The 22,912-nt window shown below is 40.9% G+C and overlaps 1 protein-coding gene across 1 annotated transcript in view; it reads right to left on the bottom strand.

Annotated features, from left to right (window-relative positions):
- The window catches only part of FBN1 (fibrillin 1), a 236,126-nt gene that overhangs the window by 195,357 nt on the left and 17,857 nt on the right, over nucleotides 1–22,912 (bottom strand). The window contains exons 2-4 of the mRNA XM_006085996.3: nucleotides 11,832–11,914; nucleotides 9,512–9,610; nucleotides 980–1,075 (exon numbers count right to left, since the gene is read on the bottom strand). Coding sequence (XP_006086058.1) covers nucleotides 980–1,075; nucleotides 9,512–9,610; nucleotides 11,832–11,914 — 278 coding nt within the window. The remainder of the gene's footprint in view (nucleotides 1–979; nucleotides 1,076–9,511; nucleotides 9,611–11,831; nucleotides 11,915–22,912) is intronic.

Raw genomic sequence — 22,912 nt, 5'->3', positions numbered from 1 at the left:
GAGAGTTGGGGGGCAGGATGGAGGGGAGTAAGAGATCAACCGAAGGACTTGTATGCATGCATATAAGCATAACTAATGGACATAAGACACTGGGGGGTAAGGGAGGGTAGGGGTTTGTCAAGGGCGGGGGGGAAAAAAAAGGACACTTATGTAATACCCTTTGTAATACTTTAAGCGAAAAATAAAAAAATATAAAAAAAAAAATCCAGAAAAAAAAAAAAAAGTATGCATAGGATAAGATCTCATGTACCAAATATGCATTAAAAGACTAAGGGGATATCTGAAATGATGGGTTATGGATAATTTTATTTTTTATATTTTTGAACTGTTCCAAATTTTTGCAGGATATATATCTTTATCTCGGTGTAATTAAAAAAAAAACAAGTTTTTGAAAAGGAATTTTTTTCTTCTGAAAAGCACAAGGACTAATAAAGGAGCAAACACACAATGAACTGTTCGTGAATGAACCAACAAACTGAACACCGTGTGATACCTATTAGAGTAGCAGAATCTCGACTAGGAAATTAGAGAGATGCAAATACCATTGATCAAGATAAAGGACACATTTGAGGAGAAATATGAGATTGATTTCTTTATTTGAAATGCTTCTTGAAAATTCAGGTGGACAGGGTCAGTGATCAAATGGAAGGTATACAGCTGGAATGAATAACAATTCTGCACCTGTGGTGGTGACTGTAAACCAAAGGGATAAGGAAAAATGGGCTGGTGAAGACAAATGAGAGGAAAATGAATCAAACTACCCATTCCCAAGGTTCCTATCAGAAATTTGGTGCTTAGTGTGCTGGGTAAGTGACCTGTTCACCAATAAGCCACTGGACGTCTATGAAAATGTCATGTCCCAGGTAATCAAAGAAAATCCATCGGTGCTTATCTCTGTATTCTTTTGGCCTATATATCTGCCTACATGTCTGTCTACATGGATTAACATCTAGAATACTTACAGCTATGGTTTACTTACGTTGTCCACATTGAGTCCCTATGTATCCTTTCTGGCATATACAGTGATCATCGCTGCAGCTACCTCCATTCATACAGCGAATATTACAGTGTTGGACTTGAAAAGGAAAAAGAAAAGAAGAATGCTTTAGTTTAACAATCTAAGTACATAGATTGCAACAGTTCACAGAAGTTGATTTGCAGTGATTTAAAGAGAAAATAAAATGATTTATCAAGGTTCATATATTTATTCAGAAGCAACTTAACTGGCAATGATAAACATGTTATCGTTTGTATGTATAAAATAATTTACAATGCAATGTAATTGTTTCTTTGATATTTAATCATGCTAAACGACTTCCCTAATTTAGCAGAATTTACCGCTCAATATCACTTCTGTAATTTGTACCAAGAAAGTAGTGTTTTGAGTAACCATATGAGGCAAGATTACCTCGGCAATAATTTTTATTTTAAAAGATGTAGAATTCCAGCTAGGTGCCCAGGAAAACAGTCAGAGTGAGAAAGTCCAAGGAACTTTGTTAAAAGAAGTTTTGGCGACAACAAGAAAGAAGGGGAAAACCCTACAACAGCATTGAGTCACAAGACTCCTGATAATGGAGACCTGCTGGACTCGGCTCAGAAAGAGCTGCTTGCTTCAACTGTAACCTTAAACCAAATAAGACCTGCAGTGCTTGAAATTCATTTTTCATCACATTGTCACCTACAGGAGTGGGGGCTTCAGGGCCCAGGACAGAAAGACCACAGGCAGGCAAGCAGACCTGAGAGAAAGCTGAAGTAAAAGACGCCTATGAGCGTGATGGCAAGTCGTGGGCTCTCGTTCCTCTAGTTTCTCTAGTTTAGGCTGTCTCTATTGCAATCATGCGGGCATGCTAAGAACTCTTTCAAAATCCAAGGCTGTTCCTTAGGCCTCCAGAAACAGTAACTACTCTACTTGGAAAAGACTGAGGCTTGCTTGAATCCATCATCAATCCTCGGTGACACATCCCTATACAAGGAGGCCAGGCCAGGCATGGGAAGTCTGCCTTACTCTGCCCTGTCCTCCAAGTGGTGGGAGTAAATTTCTAGAGAAAAAGGCTCAACAGTTTTACATCGATAAACCTCAGAGGGAAGGTAGGGGAGGGTGGGGGTAAGGGGGAGAGATCAACCAAAGGACTTATATGCATGCATATAAGCATAACCAATGGATACAGACGCCAGGGGCGTGAAGGCATGAGTGGGGGTTGGGGGAGCAAAGGGGGATAAGGACACATATGTAATACCTTAATCAATAAAGAACATTTTAAAAAATCATTACATTAAAGAATTTTAACAAGGGGGGCGGGGAAGAAGAGAATCCTTCTTCTGTGCAAGAGCAGACATCTGGGGCTATGCTCCTTCTTCTGCTCAGTCTTCCTGGAGCATGGAAGCCAAATCTCCTCCCAGGAGCAGAGAGAAGACTCCAGCAGCCTTGTGAGGATCAAAGCGCAGCTGCTGACTCCAGGAGAAAGGACCATTTCATCAGGAGCTACACAAATCTCAGCATGACAACAGGGAAAGGAAGGGGCCAAAACTCAACACTACCTATGCCCTCACAGAGCACCAAAGAGTGAAGTCACATTGAAAGTGACGCACCTTTGCAAGAACATGTCACACACTGACTGAAACACCATCAAAGGCTCACTCTCTCTACTGTATGAAGAACAACCTCCATCTCTCAGCATCAAAGCCCTCCTCAGGAAGGCCCCATGCGCCTTTCAGGCTCCTCTGCAAACTCCTAATATGTCCTATGACTCAGTCCTCGATCTCCGTATCAGTCATTCATTCACTCTACAAATATTTGCGAGTGCCTACTATATACCGTACAAAATGCCAGGCACTTTGTCTGCACTGATCTCTTCGTGGACTCTCCTCTTTAACCTGTCTCTTTGTCTCTTGAGCCTAACTTTCCACCCCCAAACAGAAAGCTTACACAGTTCTCACAAAATCTGAAATCCCACCTATCTCCAATACCCACTGCAAACATCTCTTTTCTCCTATGACATTTCCTCATTTCTATTCTCTCCTCTCTCCCCTTCTTTCCCTCTGACTCCAGAGTACCTTATACTTGTCTTTTGAAATGTATATTATGTCACCAAACTTATTTTTTAAAAATTATTTCTCCCATCCTCAGCCCATTTGTCTGAGAGCTTCTTGAAAGTGGGAAGCATCATGATCATTAATAATATCCCCGTAAGTGCTCAGAGTAGCCCTAGCCTATTTGTAGATGCTGTAAAAACTCTATTAAAACTGCCCATCCGGTGTGGCTCAGTGGTTGAGCATCAACCTATGAAATAGGAGGTCACAGTTTGATTCCCGGGCAGAGCACATGCCCGGGTTGCGGGCTCAATCCCCAGTAGGGGACATGCAGCAGGCAGCCAATCAATGATTCTCTCTCATTGATGTTTCTATCTCCCTCTCCCTGTCTCTTCTTCTCTGAAATCAATAAAAACACATATTTTTTTAAAAAACTTTACTAAATTAACACCTATCAGGTAAATCGTGCTACCTGATAATGATATCAAGAGCTATGCTAAAAAGCTGAGACTGGGAATTTGCCCATTGTGTCCTAAGCACTTATACAGCCCCGAGTACTTTGCTGTTAAAAATATTTTTATCTTCATTTCCCCGTGTGTAAAAGCAGAAATAACTCCTTTGTTGAAGAATCATTATAGAAGTCAAGCAACCCAGGAAACTGATTAAAACAAACTGTTATTTTAGGCTCCTATATTTCCATTAAAACGTCTCAGCCAAAATGCTTTTAACTAAAAAAACTATCTGCAAGTACACAAAGGAAATGATTCGGTGAAAAATTTGGATAGTATTCTAAGTAGGTCAGGAAAAGGTGTATAGTTGCTTTAAAATTTGAAGTTAAACTTAGCTCCATCCTATCTTAGCAAAACAGCGAGGACTGGGAAAGGCACAGGAAATGATGTCATCTGTCAAGCAGCAGAGGAACTCAACCCACAAACTGATTTCAATTAAAGTGGCTCATGCCAAAAGCTAATTTCCATTCCCACATGAGCAGCAAAGCCATTTAGCTACTTTGAGATAAAAAGGCTAACAGCAGATTAAATAGTGACTTTACATTATTTGTTCAAATTAGAAACTAGAATTAATTCTTCTTTTGAGGAAGAATGAGAAGTTTATATTTAAATATAACAAATATAATAAAAACCTCTCTCATATGCTTTTATATATTTTCTGCCCTGTCTTTCAAGTGAACTTTTTCCAGCATTAAATATTCTTTCTCCTTTAAAATATAAAAGAACTTGGTCAGACTTGTGAAACACTAAAGTATGGTGAGTCTAGTGGTCCCAATAAACCAATGAGCCATGAGTCCTTGGCCCAGGGGAGCAAGCTCATCAACAGAGAGTAGATCTTAATCACACCTGCTTTGCCACAAATATGTTTACCAAAGAAACTGCATTCTTTTTTAAATATATTTTTATTAATTTCAGAGAGGAAGGAAGAGGGAGAAAGAGATAGAAACATCAATGATGAGAGAGAATCATTGATCGGCCTCCCGCTGCACACTCCCCACCGGGAACCAAGCCCGCAACCCAGGCATGTGCCTTTGACCAGAACTGAACCTGGAACCCTTCAGTCCACAGGTCAACGCTCTATCCACTGAGCCAAACGGGACAGGGCAGAAACTGCATTCTATGTGCGTCTCAGATCTCGAGGGGAGAGCAGGCGCCCAGGACCTTACTGCACAACAGGAACAGTTTAGGGAGTATATGCACACCAATTGGTTGTATTTTTTATTGAGTTCTGCCATTGATGCATATTCTAAATTTACTCTGATGTGAACAAGAATTCCAGATGTCTGGCAATTTGGAGACCAAGTTCTGTGTCTCTACAAATGGCAACTAAAAAATAATAGCTCTACTTAAAACCATAAAGATGCTCTAAATTTATCGGATGCTCTAAGTACCAAGGGTTGGTGTGCAGGCTGCCACCTGAGGTTCATGAGGCCCAGTGAGGATTTCCCCTTGAAGATGGAATTAACCTGTATCCATGTAGCATCCCAATGAATTTTATGTTTGTTCCAGATTTCAGTCATCCCATACTTATTGAATGCCTTCCATTTGACAGGCATCAGGAGGAGTAGAAGAAACTTTCTTTAGATCATGTCCAGTACAAATTAATTCTTAAAATAACCAATCAAAAGAGAACAATGTGAGCACACTACTGGAACAAGATATGCCGGGCTGGCACTAAGGTTTAAATACCCAGGTAACGATTTTCTGTGGGATGCATTAGGTTGGAAATGATTCCAAAACCTGCCATTATCTTGGCAGGCACAGGGGCAGACAGAACACTGGGAGCAATTTGCAAATAAGTATGTGTATGGGCAAGCAGGTGATTTTAATTTAGGAACTAGGAAAAGCACAAGACAGACAAATCAAACAATTGGACAGACTTCTTGACTCTCTGCCTGAGACAACAGTCCATAGGGGCAACCAGAATCATTGAAGGACAAAAAGATTTTCACAGGAAGAGATAACAGCAATAACATTTTCCTTAAGTGCATAAATATCCCATGCTGCCTAAAGACACACCACTCAGAAGAGCAACTTCACTAAAATATCTAAAAATAAACAAAAAAAACAATAAACCAATAAACTCTCCCTGGCTGTGTTGCTCAGAGGTTAGACCACCAGCCCACTCACCAAAGGGTGGCAGGTTTGACTCCTGGTTAAGGACATGTGCCTGGGTTACAAATTTGAGCCCCAGCCCCAGTCGGGGTGCATGCAGGAGGCAACCAATCAATGTGTCTCTCTCACTTCAATGTTTCTCTCTCTCTACTCCATCTATCTCCCCCTCCCTCCCTCCTTTCCATTCTCTCTGAAAAGCAATGGAAAATATACCCTCAAGTGAGTATTAACAAAACAAAACACACAAAAAAACCAACAACCTAGCAGAGCTGGAAAAGAGCTAGAGAAAGACAAGTTATATGACAACAATGATAAGGGCACTTCCATAGAGGATAGACTAGAAAGCAAAGAACTGAATTGTTTCTATGGACCAGTATAAGTAGATTCTACCCACTCCTTTCCTCCATGATCATATAAATCCCACACTTCCCTGAAAAACTGTTCAAAGGGTCACTTCTTCCAGACTAGCTACAGCACCTTCCCGTGCTTGGGGAGTCATTGCAGTTTCACTATGTGGTTGCACCACATTCACTCAGACCCGATAACATGCTGCTCTGGAATTGTTGCCCGGGCCTTATCCTTCTTATACCCTTAGAGGCTGGATTCCTGTTGGGAGTACAAGCACACCAAATTCTCACTGAATCTGAAGTGAATTGAAAATGATAAAATTTAACAAAGTATAAAGATGCCAATACTTCCCAAACTGACATATAGGCTTAATACAATTCCTATCAAATCTTAGAAATATTTTTTGTAGATACAGACAGGATTAATCTAAAATATATATGAAATGGCAAAGGAACTGGAATAGCTAAAATAAATTTTAAAAAGAAGAAAAAAGTGAAAAGAATTCATCTACTCAATTTTCAAGACATTATAAGGCTATGGTAATTAAGACTGTATGGTATTGGAGAAGGGAAAGTGGATCAATTAAATAAAACAGTGAACCCAGAAATAGACCTACATAAATATGGCCAACTAATTTTTGACAAAAGTGTAAAAGTAATTCGATGGACAAATTCATGGATCAGCCAACCGTGACAGATCTTTGTGAGAATTAGGATTACTCACAATCCATCTAGCCTCAGAGACTCATAGAGTAGAGAAGGGTCCTAAGAGAGCTGGAATTAAAGTCTAAAAAAATACATTGTTATAACCTTGTCTAGCCAACCTTCTCTTTTTACCCTGATTCCTCAATGACTGGTGGGAAGACTCCCAATAGATTAAGGGAAGCCATGTCCTTAGTATCTAAAGGAATTGTGGACTGGCACTTTGGACCTTCTGGAAATGCAGTTTCTCATTCAGACCACTAAGGCGTCATTTCCAATTTTCAGATTAACAGGACACTGAAGTCAAAAACAACCTAGAAGAACTGCCTTCCTTTCATTCTTTTAATTTTCCAGTGAGAAAACAAAGGCCTCAGAGGTCCTACAACTCGCCTACACCTCTTTGACACCTGTCACAAACCAAGCATAAAACTTCTAATAGGAAAAATTGGTGAGATTATTTAAATTTACCCCATTTTCATAGAACCACAAGTAGTGAGTGCAAACATTTCACTGAGCTGGGTTATCCTCTACTAGCAAGAGAGTTAGCAAAGTGATCCATCCACATTTATTGTCTACCACACCATGGCCAGGAAGTTCTATAGGAAGGTATAGCTCTTCCCTAGAACATCATTTCAAAAGATCAGAAAGGGGTTCTGATCATCCCCAGTTACCTTAATGAAAAACATTCTGCCATCTTTAATTTTTCAAGCTATTTAGAAAATATTAGTTCATGTAAAGTCCAAACCAACAATATTAAAGGCTCCAAATGCCTCAAAGATTCTTATGATCCAAATTCTCCTCCTCACACTATTCTGATCCACCAACTACTTTGTCCAGTGTCCGAGCACCACAGATGAACCCAAACCTCTTTAGAGAACATCACCCAGAAGTCTTAAACTTCAATCTCTAGCCTAAATCTGGGCACAAGACTTTACCATTCCTCCCACTTCATTGCTAGCATGAGGTCTACTAGGACCACAGTTTTCCCTTCTGGTCTTATTAACAGCTGTCTCCACATCTCATGACAGAGATGTCATTACTTGACAGAAATCATTAGCAGCTCACACTATCACTGAAGACCTTTCCAGCTGGCTACTCAGTTTTGTCATCTGACTTTATTTTCTTCCCCCAGAGGAGTACGGTGTTGTTGGTTGATTCAAGGACCTATTTGAGAGATGGTTCTATTCCAAGCTTGATATGTAGATTGTTTCCCCAACCCTGAGGCTCTCACTCCTCAGCAGCAGCCTGAGGGCCATCCTGATGAGGCTAGAGACATCCAACATGGTCCTGTGCTGCCAGCTGACCTCTCTGCCTCTTTCTATTTCTCCCACTCAGGTGCCTTTGATATGGCAAATGAACCTTCTGTTGCTTGGAAGACATACATTCAAAACCAGGCTGAGATAAAATAAGAATAATCTATACTCAGTGCAATAAGCAAATGAGTCCCAGCTCAAGGTGGGGATTCTATCCCAATCTGTCTGTGTGTAGTTCTAGGTTTCCATCAGAAACAAATTCTGAGACAATTATTTCAATGTGAGTAGTTTTATTTTAGAAGTAATTTCAGGAAACACTGATAAGAGAGTGGGAAAGTGAGACAAGGAAGAGAAGAAAGCTAATAAAGTACATTATCAAGCCTATTCCTACTGTGTTCAAGTGGGGAACTTCAGGAGACACTGCAGAATACACCTCATAGTGATGCAAACTGAGAGGCAAGGAAGCGAGGGCACTAACATTCTCCTGTCATTGGTTAAAAGTTGCTTCTGGGACCATTAACTGTCCCCATTCCCACCCCCAGCCTTTCCATCTTGCCCTGCACGCAGGCCTGGCATGCTCCCTAGCCAGGAAAATTTTACAGATGTCTCAGGCACAGTCAACCCATGAAAGCCAAGGTACGTGAGTGGGCACCGAGAGGGTCAACTACCCAGCACTAGTTGCCTTATCCTGTTAACTGGCTTATACGGGTCACACTTAAATGTCAGAACTCTGAGTGGATGATGAACCTTGACTCTGCTGAAGTCTCTAATTGCAGTAAACCAAAGAGAATGAACTTATTTCCACAATACATTCCCTTAAAACCTTGTCAAAAACAGAACACACTGTAAGGGGAGTGTCAAGGTGTTGAGGAACATGAACTTCAACTTGTTAACAACCAATAATGACTCACCTCCTTCCCAACTCCCCGCCCCCCATTTCCCTTAATTCACTGCTGAGGACCCCACACTTAAAGAACAAGCAAGCAAAGTTCTGAGGAATGAACTGCAAATATTTGTTTGGCTCACAGAATGAACAAAGTGATAAAATTCTGAAAGGAAAAATATGTTTGTGCTTCAAGATAAATCATCCCCAGAAACTGCCATAATGGCTTCTTGCATTTTCTTCTTGCAAAGGCAGGGGTCTTGAGTTTTTTAAAAAAGTGTTTAATCAGATTCATATTTCAGTACCACAGGGAAGAATGCCTAGGTTGAGCCAAAATGTTCATTAAACAACCATTTCATTGAGCATCTTTTATGGTGTTTACATTGGAGATACAAAGATAAATAAGGCAATGGCTACACAGAAGAAGGTCATAATCTTTATATGACTCATAGTAACTATGCCCCATATAGCAATTTCCCTATAAAGAGTAAAGAAGGGAAATGAGAGGCCAGATTAAGCAAAGTCATTCCAAGTACTTTGGGCAAAACAGAGAAGGCAGATGTTCTAGTGAAAAATGTATTGCAGGCAAGAGAAAAGCCAAATGCAAATTTAGGAGAAAATAGGGCATAACCACATAAAATAATATTATATATAATAACATGTTATACTCACTGGATCTGGAGCCACAGGAAGGAGCTATCTGACCAGATGGGCAAGTGCACATATTCGGCCTAGAACAAAATCCATCCCCACAGGAATGCCGGCAGATGGCTGTGAATAAAACCAGAGGGCGGTTAGCACACGGTTTCAGCGCACACTGCCTGATGAGGACCCAGGCCTCAAATGAGAAACCTGGGATCTCCGGCTCCTCCTTAACTCTGTCATCGTGACTTATGGGACCTTAGGCCTCGGGTTTATTCATTTGCAAAACAAATCATTTGGACCAAATAAACTCTGGCTATAAAATTTGGTAACTCCCTTATCCATGTCAGTGGTTCTCAGCCTCTCTTGGCATATTCCACAGCACTCAGTCTATCCAGGGGCCCCAGACATCCTATGAAGGGAAAACAAAACTACAAATCCTGCAGCTAAACATACTTAAATACCTACAAGCATTCTGTTTTTATATCAACATTAAGATTTAATGATACAAAAATTACCACAGTATTCTTGGAAGTCTAGTTTATCCTAGATGCTTAATCTTTAAAAATTTTATAAAAATACTGAGGCCCACTGAGCCTCCTTCTCTAGATCAGATCCTGCTCATTGAGAACATACGATCTATGGAGCAGCTCTGATCCTGCCTTCAGTCCAATTGTGAGTCATGTCCACAGTCTGAGAGCAGACGTCTGAAATCCACTGCAACAGTCCTGCCTCCACAGCCAGGAAGCTGTTTAAACTAATATCTTACTGGTACCAAATGCTTTGCCAGTGGCCAAAACAGTAAGTCTAAATGGCAAATGATTTCTATTTATCACCAAACTAAGACTTGGTGACTATTTTTAATAGTCATAGGCATGATCCTTTCCTCAAACTCCTACACAGCCTTGCAAGAGGCAAATGAGATGGCAAGGCTAAATACAATACACTTGATAGAAAATGCATTGAAACATCAAAACATCCACGGATGGAGACTAAAAACTATTAAGAAAAAAACTGTCAAAGGATCCTATAAACATTTATTTAAATATCTGGATAGCATTTCTCAGAGATTCTACAGAACACCAGGTAAAGGGTTCTGTTGTTAAGTTCATTTAGAAAACTCCAAATATCATTTATATCCCTGTTTTACTGACTCAACTTTGGTTTTGAAATACATGGCAATGTGTTAAATGAATAAGTTGCTTTTGGTCAGAATCAAAAATTGGGAAAAGGACCCTGGCCTGGTAATTCAGTTGATTAGAGCATCATCTCAATATGCTAAGGTTGCGGGTTCAATTCCCCGGCAGGACACATACAAGAATCAAGCAATGAATGCATAAATAAGCAGAACAATGAATCTCTCTCTCCCTCCTTCCCTCTCTTCCTTCCCCTTCTTCCCTCTCTTTTTCTCTCTCTCCTTTCTTCTCTCCCTCCCTCTCTCTCTGCCTAAAATCACTTTGGGAAAAAAGAGAATTGGGGAAAAGGATTAATTTTTTCAGCTCACCAAGTGAATATTTATTGAAAGAGTCTATTCTTATCCACATACCACTGTTAGCCAAGTGAGAAGGTAGATTGAGTGATTCCTTAGTGTCCTTTCAGCTGTAAATTCTCCCATTATACTAATGGAATTTTCTGAAAATTGAAAATTATTTCATAGGTATGATGACTGTAAAAGTTCATGGAGAACAGATGCCATAACTAATTTTTCATATCTCCATTAAATAACATCTGGCCTGGCATGTGGTGTACCACTCAACATTTGTGGGCTATTCTGAGAACCTGGAGGTTTGCCACAGCAGCACAGATCCCAGAGGAATCTCTGGTACCACTTGAGTTCTTCTCTAATATTTTCCCTGGTCTTCATCTGATGCTCTATCTGCCTCCTTTCCCCTTTGTCTAACAGGAAGGTCTTCCTGTGGCCTTGACCACACAAACTCAGCATACAACGTTTGGGTAGGCTTGTGGGTGGCCAACGAAGAAGTTAAAAATAAGGAAAACAGCAATGGTAACCTTCTTTCACAATCCCTTCGAAGTGATCATGCAATCTATGCAGCCAGGCACAGCATATGTGATGACATGCAACACTGAACAGAGTGTCCCAGTACCCTAAGGTCTATACCTGTATCTCAGAAATACTCCAAAAGAAGTCACTGAGTTAAAGGATAATAATGGTCTGACCCCATTAGTGTATTTCCCATCTGGATTCAGAGAAAGTAGGGAAATCTTAGAGCTGGAAGGTACTGCAACATATTACTGGTATGCAGTTACAAAGGACCAAACATTAAAAATCACCATTCAACCAAACCACAAAGGAAGAACATGAAGAATGACAGATTATCTATTTACTTACGAACGATACACTGATTTCCACCAGGTAAGGTTTTCCATCCTGGGCAACAGTAAGCGTTATAACGTGATCCACAGACATTGGGTCTGAAACAAAAACAAAAGCAAAATTCAATGATAAGAAACCCATAATTTTTAAAGAAAGAACTATAACCAAAAAAAGCAAAAAATTCCTGAGTTATAAGAACAGGATGGCCCTGGCCAGGTGGCTTAGTTGGTTGGAGCAACATCTCATCCACCAAAAGGTTGCAGGTTCAATTCCCTGTCACACATACCCAGGTTTCAGGTTCAATCCCTGGTTGGGGTGTATACCTGAGGCAACCAATTAATGTTTCTCTTTCTCCCTCTCTATCTAAAACAGCAATTTAAAAACATATCCTCGGGTAAGGATTACAAAACTTCTTTAAAGAACAGGATGAATCTTTGCAGACAGAGAAAAGTAAACTCATGGGACTCAATGCTGGCTTTTTAGTTTGAGACACTTTAACATAATGATATCAATATGGATATCCCTTAATATCACCTGCGCATATAGTACATCAAAGAAATAAAACACAGGAATGCAAAATACAGTGCCTTCTATCCCAATACACAAATATAAATGTTTGTAGAGCTATAGAGGAGTCTAATTTAAACAATAAACTTCCGCCCAACTGGCATGGCTCAGTGGTTGAGCATGGACCTATGAACCAGGAGGTCACGGTTCAATTCCCGGTCAGGGCCTGGGTTGTGAACTCAGTCCCCAGTGTGGGGTGTGGAGGAGGCAGCCAATCAATGATTCTCCCTCATCATTGATATTTCTATCTCTCTCCCTCCGCTTGCTCTCTGAAATCAATAACAATATGTTTTTTAAAAAAACAGTATGAAATTTCTAAATAAACATTTAAAAAAACAATAAACTTCCTACCAATCTAGTTAAGAAAGGGCATCATAAAATATATTGCATGTAAGACTTTAAATTTCTATTCATTGAAGCTGTTTACATTTTTTTCTATGGCCCAGTTCACCTCTAAAAAGGAAGAGTGACCGCATTCTTCTCTTCACCAGAATTACAAGAATGCAAATCCTGACATTACTCAGAATAAATAAAAGCCGAAACACATAAATATTTCTTTAGTCAAAGTTTGGAAACACAGTTGATAGCCACAGTTACAGGAAAATAAAGTCAACGTCACTCTGGGCTTCTTGTTTACAGACAACTCATCACACATCTTAGAGCAAAGCCTCCATTCAAAATCCAGATGATCCACATTTAAAATTTTAAGGAGCAACTGGGTAAGGATCCAGCTAGTTCCACAATGGCTGCAAATACTTGGCCTAAACATTCATGCTAGTTCCTCGAGTTCAGGGACTAATGAGGAAGGTCAAATGTTTTGCAATCAATTTCACAAACCAAGAGCTATTCCAAAGCTTTCTGGAATACTGTAGCCCCATAAGCATAAGCCTTTAAAAACAAATGCACAGCTAAAGTGTATTCCCGGTTGTGAACTCACACATTCTTCCTATGTATGCAGAGCATCTTCCTCTGAAGTCACTACTTGGACCACATGCAGGATTGAGAATGCAGGTAAGGACTTTGCCCTGTCCTGTACACCTTTGACAGCCTAAGAAAACCTGGAACACTACAGGATAAAATGCATACTTCAGGCTTGCTGATGCTAAGGTCAGAAAGAGAAGTAGAAAGAAAGATGGAGGGACCAGGCTAAGGGCCCTAAATCCATACCCAAGAGCCAGGGCTTCTCCAAGGCTAAACAGAAAATGATTGAATAGAGACTTCACATGTACATTATATGACTTTAGGGCCTTTCTGATCGTTAGTTTATTTCTCTATACATTAGGATAATGAAATATGTGTGTCAGTTGAAATAATGGATATGAAAAAGACAATGAAAATGCAATGTATTTCAGGATGAAATCATCTTCTAACCTAAATTACCTACTCAGCCAAAGGAACCACAGAAGATGAAAGAAAGAAGAAAGAAAAAAGAAAGAAAGAAAGAAAGGAAGGAAGGAAGGAAGGAAGGAAGGAAGGAAGGAAGGAAGGAAGGAAGGAAGGAAGGAAGGAAGGAGAAAGAGAGAGAGAAAGAAAGAAAGAAAGAAAGAAAGAAAGAAAGAAAGAAAGAAAGAAAGAAAGAAAGAAAGAAAGAAAGAAAGAGATCTTGTAAGAATTCTTAGCCAACAGCCATCAATCCTTTGCCCCTCCTGTGAAGTAGTGCCAAAAACTTTAGTTCAGTTGCCCCAGAATTTCCTAAGGCAACTCAAAATCTTGGAAAGGACGATCAGAGGAGAAGATAGGGTAGGGGGCTAGGTGGGGAGGGAGGGAGGCGGGAAGGGGGGGGCACTCAACCCTCTAAACTTCATAAATGTCCTCTCCATCTAAAATGACAATCCAGGCTAAAGTCAACCACCTCAAACTTTCCCCCACCAATAGCCCATTTACAACAACCCCACTGGATTCAGTCCAACCCCAAACCAAATCCTGGAATGGCTTCAGAGGGCCCCTGAGCCTTTGCAGGGTGTCCTGTGTTTGGAGAAACGATGTTTTTCAAACAAAAATCAAGACATACTGTCTGACAAGAATGAGTATATTTATGGAGTAACAACACACATAACAGGGTGAAAAAGTTAAGAAAAAAAGAATCAGTAATTTCAGTCCTACAAAGCAAGATATTCAAAAAATTTTCCAAGGTATTTGAAAAAGCACAGAAATAGAGTAATTCTTTATTGGTATTTTTAGTGTTTAGAATCAACCTACAGAGGAAACATGTTAGATGTTATATCTACGTGAGCTATGTCCCCATCTTTCATGGCAAGGAGCCAGTGGGTACTGTTTAAATCTAAGCAAATAGGTACAAGCAAAATAGTTGGTGCTATGCAGATAAATATGAGAAAAATTAAAAACAGAAATGGTTAAAACTTGTTGCCTAAGAGCTGAGGATCTGGGGAAGTGGAAGGAGAATTCTTTTGCTTTCTCAATTTTAAAATTTTTTATCTTTATTGTTGAAAGTATTACAGATGTCCTGTTTGTTTGTGTTTGTTTATTTGTTTGTTTTTCCCATTGACCCCCCTCTGCCCCTCCCAGGCCTTCGCCACTCTATTGTCTGTGTCCCTGGGCTTGCTTTCTCACTTTAATCCCATCCAAAACTGTTTATTTTTAAAATATACACTGTTATACTTTGATCATCTTTTTTTAAAAGATTTTTAAAATTGATTTTTAGAGAGAGAACAAGGGAGAGGGAAAGGGAGAAAAACATGAATGTGGGAGTGTAACATCAATTGGCCGCCACCTGCATGCATCCCACCAGGGATCAAGCCTGCAACCCAGGTATGTGCTTGACCAGGAATCAAACCAGCAACCGTTTTGTGCATGGGATGATGCCACACTGGCCAGGGTCATAAATTTTTATTGAAAGCAACAAGTTACTTTAAAAGCATAAACATCTAATCTCAAACAAGTCACTTTCTGCTTTATTAGTTACCACAGTCCCTTTTTTAGTTATCACATTTTCCTTTCACTGCATTTCTTAAGATGCTAGATAATGTTGAATTGTGACTTATTTAGTTTGCATGTTCTGACTCTTTATTGTGTTTCATAACTTTACCCTTTATAATAAGTAATATATCATTTAATTTCAGTTGTTTCAACCAACATCTTCACCTGATGATTGTTTTAATCTCATTCATCCTTTAACAACACTAAATACTACTATGTTATATGACTAAATGCAAAGTATTACAAACATGTTAAGATTTCGCCTCTGCTGACTTTGGTCTTGAGAATGGCAAACTAACAACTCATTCAAGCAAGCTGGGTGGCATCTGCTCTACGTATGCACATAAAAGAACAGCTCCAATTCTAGAAATAAATGAGCGTCTTATTTAAGTTGGAAAGCACTAACACATGTAAAGTCTAAAGTAGACATGTTGAATTATTTCCATTATGAAAGACTTTAAGGTTTCAGCACAACAAGTATTAACAAAGATACGTCTTTAATGAAGCTACGTTTGTGTGTAAATGGAAGTGTAGTGTTCATATACCTCTTTCTCTTCCTTTTCACTTCATCAACCAGACCCACTAGCCCACCACCAAAAAAAAAAATGTCAAAGTTAAAGCCCCATGAAAGTGGCAGTAGCATTCAGCAAATTAAAGGTAAAAGTTAAAGGGTAAAGAACTTCATGCTAAATGCTAAAGATACATTACTTTATCCCATCCTCATAGCAGCCCTTTGAGGGGAGTTCTATTCCTGTTGTTTTTAACACGGAGGAAACCATGGAGTTGGAAGGTTACGCAAGCTGCCAAGGTCCCATAGCTTGGAAGTAGAGAATGGGGATTTGAACTCAGGAAACCTTACTCAGAAATACACCCTCTTAAGCCCCAATGTTAAGGCAGAGATGTATTTAGGAAACAAGATGACATTTCATGGTGGCATGAGTAACAAAAATCACAAAATGTCCATTAATAGACCAAAGATAAAGCATAAATTACGTATAGTTGTATTCTACTAGTTCATGGGGGGAAAGAGGAAATACATTTACATTCCATGTCACCGCTATATATTACTTTTTTTTTTAATTGCTAAGTCTTTATCTGTAACTTCTCTCACAAATTGCTGTGAATATTGCGCTCTGCAACAACCCACTTCCAATCAGTCTGGGGGATGGGTGAGCCTCGGCAGGCTGGATATCTGGATCCAGTTCAGACACAGCACTCAGAGATTGTGTGGGCTAGCGAGAGCCCCTCTCAATGGAGCAAACAGCTGGGCTCTACCACGTCTGACCACATTTTTGCAAGAATTGGCCTCTGTGCAAAATGTCTGCAGTGTGTCCAGATTCCTTAGCCAGAACCCACTTCTGCGAGTCTGGCCTCTCTTATAGCAAGATAGCCTTTCTGCCTCCTATCCCGAGTGCAAACTGCTTTTCAGACAAGACTGGGGTAATAGAAACAAGTTCAGGCGCTCTTATTGCATCCTCGTGCATTTCTTAGGCTGTGACGTGATTAAGTCCTTAGGCAAGGAGAATACTAAATATTAGATAAAGGTGAATGAGGTAGACACTGCCCCATGAGTTGCCTGCTTTCTTGAACTTTGGGGTAAAAATTATGATTTAGTCCCCTTGAGTATAATCGTGGAGGGATATCAAAAGGCATATGCCCTACATAATGAAGAGGGCCCAGCTGCCCATGTAACATGCCTCAAGGCAAGATCTTAATATTCCACTGTTCCAGAGTTTTACAAAAATTTAATTTTTAAGGTAAAAAATATGATAGATGAAAAAGTTATAATACACAAAAGAACTACATGTATTGTGAACCACACATCTTGACTGTATTAGTTCTTTGACAAAAATTTTTATCAAGATAAAAAAGAAAAGAAAAATCATGTATACTATCTGATAAAGGGACCCCACTACTACTCCAATAAACTTTGCAAATGCTCTCTCTTCTTTTAGTGCCGTATTCTGGCCCCCCTCACTAAAGACAGAGGTCAGATCTCCCAGAAGTGATCTGAATACCACATGTGACTGTTCCAACCCATCTGCCAGTCACAACAACCTGAGTAATGAAACTTCAAACCCTGGTCATGAAAACAGCTCCCATGGCCTCCTCAAGCCTCAGCCGGGCTCTCCAGACCCGAGGATTCATTTCTGGGTTGTCTGGGTCAACACTGGCTGGGATGGGACAACCCCGGTTTCCTTCTTTGAAGAAGCAAGCCAGCCAACCTCTCTAAGCCACTTTCTGCCATTAAAAAGAACAGAAAGATGAACAATTTCGTATTCTGGTTTGCAAAACCTGAACTACTAGCTTCAGATCTCTACCAGGCAGGTCTACCTACCTGCGGCTTTCTTCTTCACCTGTACCCTCACTTTCCCCTTCCTGCTCTGCTCCTCTTCGCTGTCTCAGCCCTCATTAATGCACATGCCCTCACACCCATGACATGCACATGCTAAATCCAAGCTCTTCTCCCATCTTTCCCTTTTAATGTGTCAGTCCACCTCTCCCCATACTGTTAATCCCTACTCCCGGATTAATTCCACCCACCTTGCAATCTATTAACACAATTCCAAACATACCTCTCAAAAACCAACATATGCTATACTGTAATTATATATTTTAAATAATTATATGCTTAGAGTCTCATCCCTGCCCCCACCCACTCTGATCTCAGACTAATAGTTCTTCAAGCAGAGAAACAATGTCTGTTATGCCTAGAATATCCTGGAGTCTCTTTAAAAGCCCACAGAACTAAATAAACGCCTTAGTAAGTACAAAGTACAATTAACAAAGATGAACACCATCCCTTTGGTGTCATAAATAGGCCAGCTGTAAATGTCACCAACATGGAAGTCTGTCTAATAGTGAAAACTATTTCTTATCAGTTAATCTATTTAAAGGGAGCATATTTCATGCCTATTTGAAAGGTATAGGCAGTTAAACAGTGATGTATAATGGTTTCATGCCTTGGTTACTTGCTGACATGCTGATCATTAATTTACTAGAAGCCCACTGCACAAATTCATGCACCAGTGGGGTCCCTCGGCCTGGCCTGCGGGATCGTGCCAAAACTGGCTCTCCGACATCCCCCAAGGGGTCCCGGATTGCAAGAGAGTGCAAGCCAGTCCGAGGGACCCCACCAGTGCACAATTGGGGAGGGGGAGGAACAAGGGAGGGCTCCAGGGCATGTCCGGCTCCATCTCGCTCAGTCCTGATTGGCTGGACCCCAGCAGCAAGCTAACCTACCAGTCAGAGAGTCTGACCCCTGGTGGTCAGTGCACATCATAGCAAGTGGTTGAGCGGCCTTAGCATACCATTAGCATATTATGCTTTGATTGGTTGAACGGACAACCGGTCGGCCGGACACTTTGCATATTAGGCTTTTACTATATAGGATTCTCTTTTTTAATATTTTCATTGATTTTAGAGAGAGAGGAAAGGAGAGGGTGAGAGAGAAAGAAACATCGATGTGAGAGTGGAACATCGATCAGCTGCCTCCTGCACGCCCCCACCGGGAATCAAGCCCACAACCTGGGCATGTGTTCTGACTGGGAATAGAACAAGCAACCTTCTGGTGCATGGGATGATGCCCAATCAACTGAGCCACACCGGCCAGGGCTCATTAATTTATTCTGACCAGTGAAGTTAACAGTGTTTACAACTCAGGGATCAATATGTTTTCTTTGAGAAAAAACAAAATCAATGTAGACAAAATCATATCTGAATTCCTGATTCTACTTATTTCTTTAGCAAAAGGGCACATGCCCCGGTGGTGGGCTCAATCACCCTTGGGGGGCGGCGTGCAGGAGGCAGCTGATCAAAATCCCAAAAGCAATGAAACAAAAGTTCTCAGTTCACAAATTGGTGCATATTTTCTTTTGGCAGATTGGTGCAACTGACCAAGGCCACAGATGAAGCCACCATGTACAGCCAATTCCTAAAGACAAACATCACACAGTTCACTGGGTGGCCTGGAAAGGCCTGCCTGCAGGTGCTGTTTGGACAAAGGCTTTTCCCACCACTGAGTAGGGAACTCACAGCACAGAGAGGGTAGGGTGTTGCATCAACAGTTTTTTTGCTTTCTGCCCTAAACTGTGCTTGTGGGGGGATTTTGTGTTGATCAAAAGCAATAGCCCAAGGACTTAAGAACCAAAGAATTTAGGTCACTGTATCAAGGACGGACACACACACACACCCTAAGAAGCTGAAAGAATGGAAAGCAGCAAAGGCAGTTCCCCAAATCTGGGAGGTCATTTTAGACTGGCGGCCAACTTTTGGAATCTTTTATGGGTGACTGAAACATTTGTGTATATGTAATTTACTTTGGAAAAAAAGAAAGGAAGAATTTAAAGCCCCAAGGCAGTGTGATGGGAAAGAACCGTGAAGACCAGAAGCCCGCGGCTGTGTGCAGCATGTCCAGATCCTGCTGAAGGCTGGGCACTTCCTACTTCTGGTGCTCTGCAAGGAGCAACACTGAGAGCACCAAGGCTGCACACACTGCTAAACACCCAGAGGCCCCCGACTTCTAAAGGCGATGCTCTGGCTAACTTGCCACCATAGTCTGCACTGGACCCACTTCTCTCTAAAGGGAGGGACCTGTGTCTGGCCTGCCGGCATCACACCCATGGTTGGTTGCATAAAAGATGCTCCCATCTAAATGTGGAGGGCGGTGTATCTATTGATAGAGTTTGGACTTTACTCTTTGATTCTATAAGGATGAGGAAGGGTTTCCTCAATACAGGAAAACTGGCACATCTCAGATTTGTGTCTCTCCAGCATCCTAGAGGATCTGGTCAATGACACCATGGAAACACACAGCTTCTGTAGAATGGCTTCCCAGAGCCCTGCAACTCCTTGGCCTTCCCCACGAGTTCAAGGACTGGCACCACAGTTTCCTTTCCTAGCGTATTTGCTCCATTTACTCAAACCGAAGCCGTACTGTACTTTCCCAAAGACTGACAAAAGTATAGAAATTATTAAAACACAAACACATAAACTCAGCAAGTGGTGCAAAACCTGCACAGTGAGAGGCAGCCCAGGACTAGGTCTGTGGAGTTCACTGCCCCATTAGCCCTAATTTCCCCTTCCTTCCTCTTCATCACCCACAGAAGAAGTGGGGGCCAGAAACCATGATTCCCACCCCTTCCCAGAAATTCTCAAACCAAGAGCTCTGTCCAGGGCGATAATACTGTCTGAATGTATTGGCAGCCCCAGGAAAAGACAAGAATACCAGTCAGTGGGGTCAGGCTGACGGGAATGAATGGGCTTCTTCAGGAACTGGGAGTGCAGAGTGATGCGATATTCCGGTCTGAGTACTGGCAGCTCCCAATTGACCAACAGGAAGGACTCCAAATGTCATTTCTATATTGGTATTTAGAACTCGGGATGGCTCTTCCAATAGAAACAATGTTAATAGGTGGTGGTTTGGTCCCCAAGCTAGTCAAATAGCTGTCTCTGGACTACATTATCAGCTAAATAGGTTATTATAGGCTGGTCTGGGAACCTGACCACAACTTAAAATGTTGTTTCTATGGGAAAACACATTCCACAGCAGGCAAGCCGAGGGAAACTTGGCCACTCAGTCCCGTGGTCCCTGCAGCTACAGTAAGCTGCCCAGGGAACTATGAGAACTCAACACCTTCAACTCAGACCACTCCACACAGTCCTAAGAGGGCGGCCAGAATAAGCCATCTTGGCCCCAGGCCCAGTGCCACCCTCACCCCTAGCCCAAGACCATTGGGGCCAATGCGGGATATCCATAAGTCCATAAAGTAGGAAATTAAACACTGGCGAGGAATTGGATATTCTCATCCTCAATGTACCTGGTTTCTGGTAGAGACCAGAAGATCCCACCCCGCCCGAAACTCCAATATGAAATCAGTCCCCAGGATGGGTTCATAGAACCAGGGTTCAGTGAGCCATTTCCAGAAAGAGTAGCTTCCAGATGAAACAAGGAGGCAGGTCAGATTTGAACTCCATTTGGCAGCTTTACCTTGTACTCAAGTTATTCGAGCATTTCAGATCCCCTGGAACCAAAAAAATTGTCCTCTCTTTTGCAATGTGAGTTCCTTAAAGATAGAAAGTTCAGATTTATCTTTGCCACCCAGCACCTCGCACAATAACTGAATCCTAAATGGTAAATGAAGGCTCAGGTGTCAAACATACATCCAACTAAGACAATACAAGGGGAATGAATTCAGTCGAAGTTAATTTATTGCCAAGGTCCATCTTTTTAGAATAAAACCAATACTAAAGGAATAAAGAGATCATGAGTCCCAAGAAATCAATATCATCTCATTCACTCTTCTAAATTTGAAGAAATTAAAATGAAAAATCAAAAACATAAAAGATACCCATATGTGGAATTCGTGGGGTATGAGAGTAAAGTTTTTCCATGTGTCAGGTGCATTATTTAGGAACATTTTATAGCTACGAAAGCTTTGGGGGTCTTGTATATCTACCTCTATTTCATAGGCGTCAACAGGCAGTGGGTCTTTTAAAACATTTCTTTCCCAAACCCTTTCATGAGAACAGAGACAACACTGTTCCTAAGGAACAACAACAAAAAGTCATTGATAGCGTTTAAGTTTTTAAAAAGTCAGAGGAAGTTAACTGAAAGAAAGTTGTTGAGAGTATGTCATAGAAATTAACAATTCACAATATTAGGGGTCAAGAACTTAACAAGTCTTTTTTTTTTCTAACTTTGCAATGGAAGCAAAGGTGTAAGCATTTATTTCTAAACATTTATGAAAACTTCTAATAAAACAGTCTAATTAAATTTGAGGGAATTTGACTAAATCAGGAATTTATCTAGTCCATGGGAAGTCACATTGTAGAACAAATATCATTAGCAAATTTTAGAGAGCTTTATAATTTACAAAATAATCATGTGACTCTTCCCCCAGATTCTATTAAGAAAATGTATTATTGTGCTCCTTTTTTTAGATGAGGAAACTGAAATGCAGAGATGTGAAGTAATTGTTCAGAGGTTACACAATAGAAGCATGTCATAGGTCACTAATTAAAAACCAAAAGAATTTACTCCTAAAATATCCCAAGGTTAGTACTAAAGATTTCTACATTCAAGATTAGAAAGCTGTTTCCATAAATATCCCAGAAAGAATGTGTTCCCTCATAAAAACTAATGTGTGCATCATTTTTGGTGCTCTGGTTTTCTTTTCTTGGGTGTGCAAACCAAAAATTTGAAGATCGATCTTACAAAGTAGATTGGAAAGGGAAAGCGATGATAAATACATTTTGGGAGCACTCACTCCTACAGATTGGCACTTCCCTTTCTGAAATAGCTTCTCCATGGTGAGTATCCTGTCCTGTTCCCGCTGGTGAAATAGCAGCCAGCTCTTAACATGTTCAGTGTTGAGGGGAGCGGGTGGGTGGGGAGCAAGGGGGAGATTCAAATGTGGACAATTCTAAACCTACTCACAGCCCCGCTGGAATGTGTTTTGCACGTACACTTGAACATGGGTGTGTCTCATCTTTAGAAAAGCAGCTTCAAGCAAAAGCATCAGATCACCCAGGCAACCATCCGACCTGGTGCACGAAAGCCAGGCGAGCAGGACGATGTTCTAAAAAACCCT

The sequence above is a fragment of the Myotis lucifugus genome, unplaced genomic scaffold (genome assembly GCF_000147115.1).
Source record: "Myotis lucifugus unplaced genomic scaffold, Myoluc2.0 scaffold_23, whole genome shotgun sequence".
Classification (NCBI taxonomy): Eukaryota; Metazoa; Chordata; class Mammalia; order Chiroptera; family Vespertilionidae; genus Myotis; species Myotis lucifugus.
This window is presented reverse-complemented; position numbering and strand designations above follow the sequence as displayed.